The following is a 12299-nucleotide window of genomic DNA, read 5'->3' on the forward strand; positions in this document are numbered from 1 at the left end:
TTAGATACCACCAGGTATTGCAAGGTGCACAAATATGTGCCAGGTTGGCTTCCCTCTGATCACAAATTAATCTCCAGAGCGTCTGTGAATCACCACAAATTCAAAATGATTTTATGCTGAATAAAAACAATTGTGTCTTCATGTACGCCATTATTGCTCATCATTCTTTTATTGGTTTGGTGCAGAGTGATTTTTTCTTCCTCTCCTGGAATAATGTATTCTTTAACTGATTGCTTGCTTTAAACTGTGAAGTCTATACAGTGGAGGTTGGTAACCTATATATTGGATCGGTACGCCCCATTTAAACCCCTACTACACTCTAAGAATCATTTCAGTCCCCTAAAAAACAAAAGGAATCACAAAGAACAAAATAATGTACTATAAATTAATTTACCATTTAAATTAAAGGACAAGCATATGGTCAATGGAACATGGCTATGGGAAAATGATCAAAGAAAGTAAAAGAAAATAAGTGAATTATTTTGAAGATGAAAAGCTAAATATTAATGACTATTCCAGATATAGTATTTCTACTTCCATGTTGAGACTATGATTAAATGTGTTTGCTACACATGTGATAAAATATCTGAGCCAACAGACTGGGAGGAATCATAGAAAAGCATACATTGTCTAAACAATAATCATTATGCAGTTTGACGGATGATCTTTATTTTACAGGCTTCTCAATGGAATAAATGGTCTTAAGATAGAGACTCAAGGCAAACAGTCGCTGCTCATCTTTTTCAATGTGTCAGAAGAAGACTATGGAAACTACACCTGCGTTGCCATGAACACAATGGGAATCACTAATGCCAGTATAATTCTTTATGGTAAGAATATAAAAACTTTTAAAGTATTAAAAATACATAAATTCATAGATGGCTTTGATTCCTTATGTATGAAATCACATTCATTTATAATTTTAAATAATTCTTCAGGTAAATCTTCACAGAAAAATATCTGTAGATGTACATTAAAATTAGTCTGTATTTTATCTAAAAGTAAACAAGCCCAACTAATATCAAAAAGCTCCTCTCCATGAAAATTTACATGCCATTAACACACACTAGTACAACACAAATGTGTAAATATGTAAACCTATATTACTACAATTCTCTTAAAGTCTCATATGAACAACAACCCATGAGCTTTTTTCTGCATGATAATACAAAAGCTGTAATGTCAGAGCTCGCAAGAGAGCGAATAAAAGTTCTTAGACATACAAACAAGAAATGAAAGACACTGAGCTGTGTTTTGGTTTTGGTTTGTTCTTTCTGGGATTTTAAAGGATTTACACAATTTGATTTTACCTTTCGCTGATTTTGAGTTAGTAAATCATAGGGATAAATCTGCTTAGTCCAAATGTAGTTAAAATAGCAATAGCTACAAAAATCCACGTATAAATTGGATGTCAGTCTGAAAGATTTCATCATTCCTGATATCACATCTGCTTCTTGTTAGGAACAGAAAGAATGCTGTCAAAAATAATCAACATTTGTCCACATTTAGAGCTCATTGGTAAATTGCTAAATTGCTTAGACAAATCTTTGTATAGCCTGGTAACAGCTACCCTCGTGTTTAAAAAGCTTCTACCATAACATAAAGGTTAATATTATAAGAAATTTAGTTCTATGAACCACAGTGGGCACCACCTGGTATAGTGGAAATACACACACACAAAAGTTAACAGTTGTAAAAGTTTCTGTTGTCCAAACATCAAGAGAAAATCTCCAAAACATTGGATTTGCTGGTAAATATGGAATATTGATTTGTTTCTTCTTCAGGTCCTGGTGCAATACATGATGTCAACGGAACACCCATCTTCCCCTGTTGCTCCTTTTGCCTCCTGCTGACTATTATCTTATTCCACCTGCTCAAGTTCTGATGAAAAATGTGATCTTCACTTCAAGCTTCCTGCAGCACTGAACAGCAAGAACAGACGGTTTAGTCCTATGCCCTATGAAAAGAACAGGAAACCAAGAATGCCACTGGTTCACTCTTTGTTTTCTTTCTAATTTCCTTTTGGCTTTATGTCAGAATCTGTTCTCTGTTGGTTTATCTAGAGTAAAAGGCAACTTTGGAAAGAAGGGAAAAGTTTAAACATGCACTAATGTGATGATGGTAGAACTACTGAGCTTGTGTGTCCCAAACCTTTTTGTATGTGAATAGGAAAACATGAAAAAAAATGTGTGTTACCAGTGATATTTGACTGTTTATTGCCTAATATGGAAGTGTAAATTCAAAATAATACTATTATTGTGTGACATTTGTTCAATATCTGTACAGTACCAGTAAGCTTTTTTAAGTCAATGACAAAAAAGGAAATAATGCAACGTGATTGTTGAATTTCACTGTATTTTTACAGTTGTATGCAAAACAGAAAAAGCTGGTCCTTCAAGATGATCAGTTGAGAATATTAAAGAATATACCGTTATTTCTCAGGCAAAGTCCTTTAGCATAGTGCATACTCATTTTTACCTTTATCATAGTGTGTGTAGAAAATGTATAAAGTGAACAGTTAACTCCTGCACTCAGTGAAAATGCATTCATTTCTGAAATAGCATTTTTGAATCACCTCATCACAGAGTCATAGCAGCTTCAGGGCATATTCATACTGACAATCTGAATTCAGATTCATGCACATCATTCATGTGAGTTTTACTTCAAAACAAAAGTATTAGAAAGGATGACACTTTGGTCTGCACACTGTCAGTCAGCGTGATCTGCTTACAGCTGATGGCTGTTTGACAACATCCAATTATGATTACCTCAATATAGTGCCAGGTTTAATTAGCAGCTTTTTCCTTATTCGTATTAAGGCCTTCAGTTATATTTAGTCATTTGTATTTACATTTTCCAAAACATTTTTTCTTGTTTACTATGAAGCCATAGTTTTAATGTAGTGGTTTGTATAAAAGTAATGTTGTTGTTGTTTTTTTTTTTTTTTTTTTTAAATATGTGAAAATGAACATATTTAGTCCATAGCTTCTTCGGGAGCCACAGTGATCCTCATGCTTCTCTTTTGAACTTTAGACCTCTATGCAAACTAGACCTTACATTTAGATTTAACAACCATCTTATTGAGATTGAAGGAAAAATGCATCACTGGCTGATATATTTTTGATTTGTAATTTGCTATATTTTCATTTGTATTTATTTTTTAAATGCCATACCGTTTCACAAACATAGGTAAGTGAAACGTAAATGTACTGTAGATAGAAGGATTCAATTTAGAAAGCATTTACTGTTTTGCAGGTTTTGAGCTTTCTAAAACAGCTTTTTATGTTTAACAACACATTGTTTTCGATTCATATCATTATGTTTTTTATAGAAAATTAGAATCACCCAAATCAGAATTCTTAGTTTTTTATGTGGCTATGTATCAGCTGATGCTGAGTTGCAATAGAATACGAAAAGTTATCTAAATCACTGTTATACATTCATGTGAAAAAAATAGGACACTCTATAAAAGCCTGGGTTTTTCTAAAATATTAATATATGTGGATATTTAAAATATTTATTGTGTCAATATCAAATATCATGTCTGTAAGATCAGAAAGTAACTACACAAGTTTAATTTTCATGGGAGTTGTGTAGGGAGGAAACCTTCACTTTCTAGGAACATGAAGGCCAGACTAAAGTTTGCCCAAGAATGTAGAAAAAGAGCAGGACTTCTGGAATAATGTTTAATGGACAGATGTGTCTTAAATAGAATTTGTTTGGCCACCTGAAAAGAGGACATGTTTGGCATAAAGCAATCTGTAGCATTGTGATCCAACCATCTAAAAATCACAGAAAATCCCATGAATTCTAAAGGGATTTTACAGGGTGCTCCAAGAAATATGTGAGATGATCTGAAAGCATTTAAACCTGAAGCAGAACTGGACCCTGTAAGATGACAATGAAAACAGAAATCAGTAAATGATCCATAGACTAGTTGATAATAAAATGATGGGATGTCCTGGGCAGATCAAAGCCCAAACATTTAAGTGTGACAAAAAATGAAAAACAAAAGAAATTTCTAAGATGGGAAATAGATTTTTCTTTATGTCTCCAAATTGGCTGCAAAGTATCTCAGTGAGGGTATGGCTGATATCAGGTATCAAGATAGAAGGTGCGTTTCCTTGTGAGATCAGTCATTTTAAAATGCTGTGATTTGGGACCTGAGCCTAATGACTGGGTTTAGATAAGGACATCCCTGCTCAATATTATTGGCATTCAACTTTCATCTTTACCTCCAGTTATCATTTATCAGTAATTCTAGATTACAGTAACAGTGGGGAAAATGAAAATAAATATTTTATTATTACCTTGTATCTCAAGCATGAAGTTGGGAATTTTATTTAAAAAAATATTCTTGTTAATATTTTTATATAGTCATCCAGTGAGTATTTCCTTGTCATGCTGCGTTAAACCTGGCAAAACCTGCTTAAGAACTTCTTTAGTGAGTTTCTGAAATAATAGTGTTCAAAATCTCACTGAACACACAGTCAGCTTGTATGAATGTTCCTTGTAGCTGCTCTGAAGCTATATTCATGTGTTGTGAATGTGTATTTTTAACCTGATGTGCCCAACATCAACAGTGGAAGCTGTGTTCCAGAACTGGATGATCGAACTTTTGTGTAATGGCAGGTGGGCTAACTTTTAAAGGGACAGTTTTTGGTCAGCCCTCTGACTAAAATATCCATTGACTAGCGAATACAAGTGGTTGCCAATGTGATGTCCCTCTGTTCACTTCATTTTGTGCAAACCTATAAGTAAGAACTGTGTTAAAGACAAAAGATCATGGATTGAGACTGATGTATATGGGAGTGTTTTGTAATGTACTCGCCTATTTGCTTGTTAAGATGATTGTGAACCAGTCAGTTAAAGACTACACTTTATGGCCAAAAAACAAACAAAAAAACCCACAGAGTGCTGCATTATTTATATGAAACAAAAATTGTTGAGACAGTCAGAGATAGATCTACTTCTTTAAAGCACATTATATTCTCAGAGATAGTAGGCTGTCAGTCTGAGTGTAAATGACCTTATGGTACCTGAACCACTCTTTCAGATTAAGCCCAGTTGGTCCTGGTCATTGAGCCTGGCATCACACAATTAACTTGTTGCCACCTGAAACATTAGTCAATTCACTTCTTCTCCAAAAGGACAGTTTTTGGCCAGTCAGTGTATTTTAAAGGATATGCTAACTTAGGTATTTATTTTTTGTTTGTTTTGTTCTTTTTGCAAATATGGCCTCTGCAAAAAAGGGTTAAAGGTCAGAGTCATACTTTCCATCCCAGACAAAGCAACATGACAAATATTGATGTCAATAATCTTCAGTCACTCTATTTTAAATCCCTATTAAAAAGAACTGACACTAGACTGTAGTTGTGGATATTCTTTTTACACACACACACACACACACACGCACGCACGCACGCACACACGTGTACACAAACACACACACATGCACGCACGTATTCACACACACACACACACACACACATATGCATGCACATGTACACACACAGACACACTGTTAAGGATTTTACAATCACAGAGGTTGAAGCTGCAGAAAGCAGTTAACAGGGAAACAGCAGATAGCTCACGGACGCCAAGGACTTCGCAGGTGTGGCATGCATAAACAAGTGGACAGTTATGTTGGGGAAGAATGGACTTGTGGATATCCCTGGAGCCAGGCTCTTTCAGTCTAACGGTGACAGTTATCCAAAAGACGACAAGGAAAGAATCGACCAATCCTGGAGCAGGTCTTTGCTGATCCATACAAGCTGACATAACCAAAGGTTCGGTAGTCTCGATAGAGATCGGACTTAAACCCATCTCTATCCAACAAAGGATAGCGTTGTAGCCACAAGCACTGTCAGACAAAAAGGCAGAACATTCAAGAGAATAAGGAACTGGGACCCTCTCGTATCTCTTAATATGTGCACTGGCTTCTGATCAACAGGATCAGCTGTCAGCGACACCAAGTCATCAAACGGTTTAAAACAAGGATCAGATGTGCCGTTAATACCACAATCAGGCATCTTATGCATGACATCTGTTTTTACCAAAGTAACAGCTTTATAGGGTAGTTCATTGTTATTGTTTTGATGCGGGTTTTTCCCGCATGCGCGCCGACTGGTAGGCAAAAGGCGAACACAATGGCGGACGCAAACAGAGAAACTGACGAGTTCTCCGCATATTTTTCTTCTTTAGATAACGTATCACAAGATCGTTTTAAGAGTAAGTTGATGGTTGATGGTATCAGATTGCCAGATCCACACAGCAAAAGCCTGAAGGGACGGAGCGAGTCTGTGAAATGCTGGTCAAGGGTTTCGTACGGCAACACATACAGCTGCCTTATAAACACGCAGGCCAGTACAGACATAGAGAGCATGAATGCCCCTTAAACCACTGGACGGCTGCAATTATTTTATATTGGGAAAAAGGCTCCAGCAACGCCCGCGACGCCATGAGGGATTGAAAATGAATGGATGGATGGATGGATGGATGGATGGATGGATGGATGGATGGATGGATGGATGTTGTTCACACATGTTTGTGCAACAGCACAAAGCGGCGTCGGACACAGACCGCGTCTCAGCAGAGAGGAAGACCCGCCCGGTAGGTTAAAAAAAAACATTGTTCACTACAGATTATTTTGGTGTTTTTGTCTTGTTAAAATGGGTGGGGGTGTCGGCGACATTGCAGCGTAAACACAGAAGTACTAGCACCCGTGAACGGGGGTGTAATGGAGCCGCTGTCTGGAGCAGCAGCCGCGGTCTGCTGCTCCAGACAGCGGCGGCTGCTGCTGCCGCTTCTCCGGCCCGTGTAGCTTTCGCCACCTCCCCTCCGCCGCTTTTTAAGTAGAACAATGACTAGAGCAGAATTAAGTTGTATTTACCGGAGATGAAGTGTAGACTGCAAATTCTGTCGTAGTTTGATGGCTCCCCCAGTCCATTGGGAGGGTCTGCCTGTGAAAATATCCATTTCTTTCTTCGTCCTTCCTCCTTCGGTAAACGACAGAAACGTACATCCAACGATTTGGAATGCCTCTGTGTGCAAGCGGGAGCACAAGAAGTCGTAGGCATTGTTTAGATTCCAAAAATAAACTAACTAAAAGTAAGCTCTAAATCACCCGTTTTGTCATGTAGTAGACAAGAACAGTACTGTTTTTGCCAACCACCGTGACCCGGATGTAGCGCTGACGTCACGCGTGAACTACCCTATTACATTTGTAACTAGATTGTTTTTTCCGTTTCAAAGCTAAGCAGCTTTCTTTCAACATAGTGGGTTTCCCTACTGGAGACAATGGCACAGTGGCAACTCCAGACCTTTCATCAACATTGAAAGTCGACTTATGTGTAAGCACATATTCATCAGTGAGAACAGCAGCTGATGCTAAGGTAGTTACTTTTTGTTTGTTCAAATACAGTACAACTAGTGATGGGACGATGAGGTGTCATGAAACGTTTCGACACATTGCCAAACTGTATTAATACTGTGGCGATACTGTGTCACTGAGTACTGACACCTGCTGGACCTTAAAATCCCTACAGGCAACCTAGTTGACAGAGTTAACTGACACTGATTTGATGACCAAGTATTCACAATACAATTTAAATCATTGTATGTTGCATTGTATTATTTTATATTTTCATTTGAATTAAACATATATTTGATTTTTTTTTTAGATACAGTCAATAAATAATGTGAACGAGAATGCTAGTGGACTGGCTTTTTTATTTATTTTTTTTTTACAAATTTTTTGCTCCATGTCCTTTCAATGTCCATGCTCACGTTCAATGGTTGATCAGGCGCTGTGTTTAGTTACCTGACTGATATCATCTGTTCTGAAATCGGAAATGCTGAGTATGACAAAGGGAGGAAGAACTACTCAGAGCAGCAGCTTTCTACTCAGTGTAGATCAGCCGACGCTCAGAATAAAGACGCACAGCGCAACCTGCCCAACCATCAGTGGTGCGCTCCGATCAGGACCTGGCGCTCACAGAGCGAGACTGTGGTACACCATCACACCAGAGTTGCCAAATGGTTAAAAATTAACCATTATTAATCATTATTAACCGTTATTTTGTTTACAGTTCAGCTTGGATTTTATTTACTGCGCAGCATAGCTCTGCTGTGCGCGCTGCTGTGCGCAAATGCACACGCTTGCAGCTTAGAGGGAACAGAAACAGTTTGGCGCGTCAGTCAGTTCGAAACAGTTCCTGTATCAGTCACGTGACTTTCCTGTGTCGACACGCGCATCGACACGGGTTTTGCTCTATGAGCTCGACACATGCGCCGACGCATCGGTGTTGCCGGACCCATCACTAAGTACAACTCATTCAGGAATACACTTTTTAAAGTCTTCCAACAATATTAACACACGCAGAGCGTCAAAGTCATTCACTTTTGATGAGTAACACCAATTATCAAACAATATCCCCTTCTCTCTGGCAAACTCCACATAGGTCTCCGCAGCAGCTTTCTGAATTTCTGTCATTGAACAGCATTTTTAACAGTTTCATAGCCAAGGCTGTCTTTTAATGGGAATGCTGCCACCACCTCTTGAGCTTTACCATACAGTTTACACTGTAACAAAAGAGGCATGGATGTCCCCGTCCAACCACCTCAGGATCCTCCCCAGCACTTGCAATTGGATCAACTTTATGATCATGCTCAGGTGTGACAAGTTCACTTGGCTCAACGGAAACTTCAGGCACTTTAATCAACCCAGCAGCCACAAACTGGTCCACCACCAACACTTTTAAGTCAGACTTCAAAATATTGGGAGGAACTTTCCACTTAAAGTGATCCACAATTTTCAGTAAGTCACTATTTCGGCAACTGTTTACAAGCTCAACAGATGGAGCAGTTAAAGAGAGCTCCTTTTCAGTGTGTGTTTGGTTTCCAGCCGCCCATGTTTCCTGCCTGAGAGCAAGAAGTTAATGTTCCCTCAGTTCTCTCCCTCTTTCACAGCTGTCGAAGGGCATGGGCCGGAGCTCGTAGAGTCCTCCTCCAGAGCTCGGCTCGGCAGAAACGGTTAGCTGACCGTCACAGAGTGGCAGGTCTTGTGTACCACTCCGGACAAAGAGTCTGACTGGTGACTTGGACCCTCCCACTCAGGACAAAGTGTCGTAAGGTGACTCCTCGTTTTATCAGGCCGTTCCCGATTTCCAAAATTATTAATCTTGGGGCTGTGATACGTACCCTTCCCAGATCCATGAGAATCCACCCAAGCTTCTACGTTAGTAACATAAAGCCAGCCAAGGACAGCCTCCAGACCCCCTTCCACCCCCCAGACTCATTGATGGTGGTTTGGCCTACACAGTTTGGAAGCTGTTGGCAGTGCGTCGCAGGGGTCGTGCAGTACCTTGTGGACTGGGAGGGCTTTGGGCCTGAGGAGCGATCTTGGGTTCCTGGACTGTGACATGTTGAGGGATTTTTACCGGCAGCTGTGGGAGAGGATTTAACTTTAAAAAACAGACAGACGAGACCAGACACCACAACTTCTCTTCAGTGACCAGCAGGGGGATTCGTTTATTCTGGACTTACAATCATCTTCATTTCACAGCAGTCCCAACAATCCCAACAATATGGGGTAACTTTCAGCCTTTATAGGGATACAGTATGACGTAAATAGGAACATGATATCTTACTGTGTACAGGCATTGCTCTGGACCAAAAGCCCTCCCTCCCTAGTTGGAGGGGTGTGTGTGTGAAATGGTGTGTGTGCTGCTCTTCCATTTCTAGGAAGTCTTATAAACAGATCTTTGGAAAAAGATAGTAGGAGCCAAGAGTAGTTCAACTAAAGTTCCTTTGGCCTTACTTTACCTTGTTGTGATTCAGTGAAACATTCTAGAACTAATCATTCTTTGGGCAGTGATTGCAGTTATTAAGACAAACAGGGTTCCACCTTGACAATATTAAAAGATGAAATCCTCCATACAGCATCCTGATCTTTCTGGGCCATCTGGTGCCGGCGTTAGAAAGGGGGCACTGTGACGTGGCAGCCTTGTTTTGCCCCACCTGGGCTGCCTGCACTTCCCCAGCCAGATTGAACACACCTGCTCTCAATTATCTTCTCCTGTGTATTTAAGCAGTCTGTTCCCTTCCTTGCCAGTTCGTCTTTGCTTCCTCCAGCAAGCGTTCCAGCCCTTTTTCCCAAACTTTCTAGCCTCTAGTGACTTTTGTACCTATTTTTTTTTTTTGCTTCGACTCTGCCTCAGCCCAGTGTTTTTTGGAAACCTCACATCAAGCTGCAGTTGTGACTGCCTTTAGTGTTTCTCTTAAACTGAGTCGTCGCTCCTTTACTTTCAGCTCAGTCACCTGCGTTAGGTGCGTTACACAGATAAACTTACTTTCCCACCAGGTGAAATAGCACTGGGAGTTGCGACATATTTTTGCCTGCCTTGAGTTTTGCAAACAGGTCCAATTTCTGAGGATGGCTGCACTAAAAACTCCCATGGAGTCGGGAGCACTGGGCGTCTCCTGGCCGCGCAGACGTTGGTAGTCTGTTCTGATGGGGTAACATGGGGCATACATTAAAGATAAATGCTTAAATGAGGAACTAGTTATCCACAACAGAATTTGTATCACTTGCATAGAAGTGCGGGATCCAACAGGATAAATGTGTCCTTTTCTGTTGTGTGTTACAACAGACAAGGACGTGTGTGTCCTGTCTGGAAATGTGAAATTAGAATTGTTGTCTTAACACCAAAAAGAGCCCAAAGCATCTTAATTACACAAGTGGAGTCTTACTGCTTTCGCCATAGTGTTCCGTTTGATGTATATATGCAAAAATATTTTATGGTGGGACTATTTCATGTTCAATGGACACTGAAACGGGAAAGTATCCATCAGTGTTGTAGTCAAGTCACTATGCCTCGAGTCCGAGTCCAGGTTCGAGTCACCAGTGTTCAAGTCCGAGTCAAGTCCAAGTCATTAAAAAAAAAATCCGAGTCAAGTCCGAGTCGAGTCACTATTGACGTGTGATGTATGACATGAAGCAGTAACATTCCATTGCACTAATAACTCTTTCGCTGTAGTTACCCTTGGTTTTACTCGGTAAAACGACTGCTTTTTCCAAGTCTAAGACGTCTCCTAACCATGGTTTTCAAACATTGTTGTTATGGAACGCGCAACAGCGACTCGAGGTACGCTGATAGGCCGCATATGAAGGATGTTAAAGCCGCAAGCGGCGTCGATCGGCCCTCGCAGCCAAGCGCACTCCGGCCTATTGGCCACCGCCGCGGCTCCGGGCGGCCGGCGGGGTTCGCGCAACGCCGCGGTGCCGGCCGGCCGGCGGGCGGGGTTCGCACACCGCCGCGGTGCTGGCCGGCGGGCGGGGTTCGCACACCGCCGCGGCTCCGGGCGGCCGGCGGGGTTCGCGCACCGCCGGCCGCCCGCCACCGCAGATGCTGTTACGCATTTTCCTCGCCCGTCCACCGGGCGATTCACACAAACGCGTTCGACAGCGCTCCCCCATGACTCACAACAAATCTGGTGTGGATCGGTCGATGCAGCGAGGAGATACAGCCGTTGGATAATGATAATGCATGGCCAAACTGCAAATGCAAATGACGGCATGAACGCCGAGCAGGAGAAAAACAACGACTTACCTTCCTATCAACTCGGCCCGTTTTTCCAGGCTTTCCAAGCCCTCAACACTCAAGCCATCGTTTGAGCTGAACGTTGGTATGTTGTTCCACAGTTCTACCAGTAAAATGGGCGCCTGGACATCCTCTTGTGAAAGTTTAACAGCTGTAAAGTCGGTCATATCGTTGTATCTGTTGCATGTGTAACGGCTGGTTGCTACGTGCGCTCTCACACTGTTTGCCCAACCTTAGCGGCAAGGAGCGTTGCTCATGAGATGGTGACGTCACGTGCGCGGTACGACAATTAGATATTAAAATCATACACCAAATAATATTCTAATGACATATTAAAATTATAGCCTAATGATATAAAAAAAAGTCGAGTCTTTTTCTCAATTTCCGAGTCAGAATGATCTGAATGTAGGAGTCCGAGTCCAAGTTCGAGTCATCAGTGCTCAAGTCCAAGTCAAGTCACGAGTCTCTAAATTTAGCTAATGACTCGGACTCGAGTTCGAGTCTCGGACTCGAGTACTACAACACTGGTATCCATCGATCCATCAATTTTCTGACCCACTTAATCCCTCATGGGGTCATGGGGGTTGCTGGTGCCTATCTCCAGCGTTCACTGGGTGAGATGAAACGGGAAAGTAAAAGAGAAAAATAAAGAGAAACAGTCAAACAAAATGCTAAAAGGTGTCATGGTTATTAGGT

The 12299-nt window shown here is 41.0% G+C and overlaps 1 protein-coding gene across 2 annotated transcripts in view; it reads left to right on the forward strand.

Moving 5' to 3' along the window:
• The window catches only part of opcml (opioid binding protein/cell adhesion molecule-like), a 315450-nt gene extending 310085 nt beyond the window's left edge, over positions 1 to 5365 (forward strand). For both annotated transcript variants that reach the window (XM_036143492.1, XM_036143491.1), the window contains 2 exons: positions 679 to 830; positions 1785 to 5365. In XM_036143492.1, coding sequence (XP_035999385.1) covers positions 679 to 830; positions 1785 to 1885 — 253 coding nt within the window. In that variant the 3' untranslated portion in view covers positions 1886 to 5365. The remainder of the gene's footprint in view (positions 1 to 678; positions 831 to 1784) is intronic.
• Positions 5366 to 12299: the final 6934 nt, after the last annotated feature.

This window comes from Fundulus heteroclitus, chromosome 11 (assembly GCF_011125445.2).
Source record: "Fundulus heteroclitus isolate FHET01 chromosome 11, MU-UCD_Fhet_4.1, whole genome shotgun sequence".
NCBI classification, from domain to species: domain Eukaryota; kingdom Metazoa; phylum Chordata; class Actinopteri; order Cyprinodontiformes; family Fundulidae; genus Fundulus; species Fundulus heteroclitus.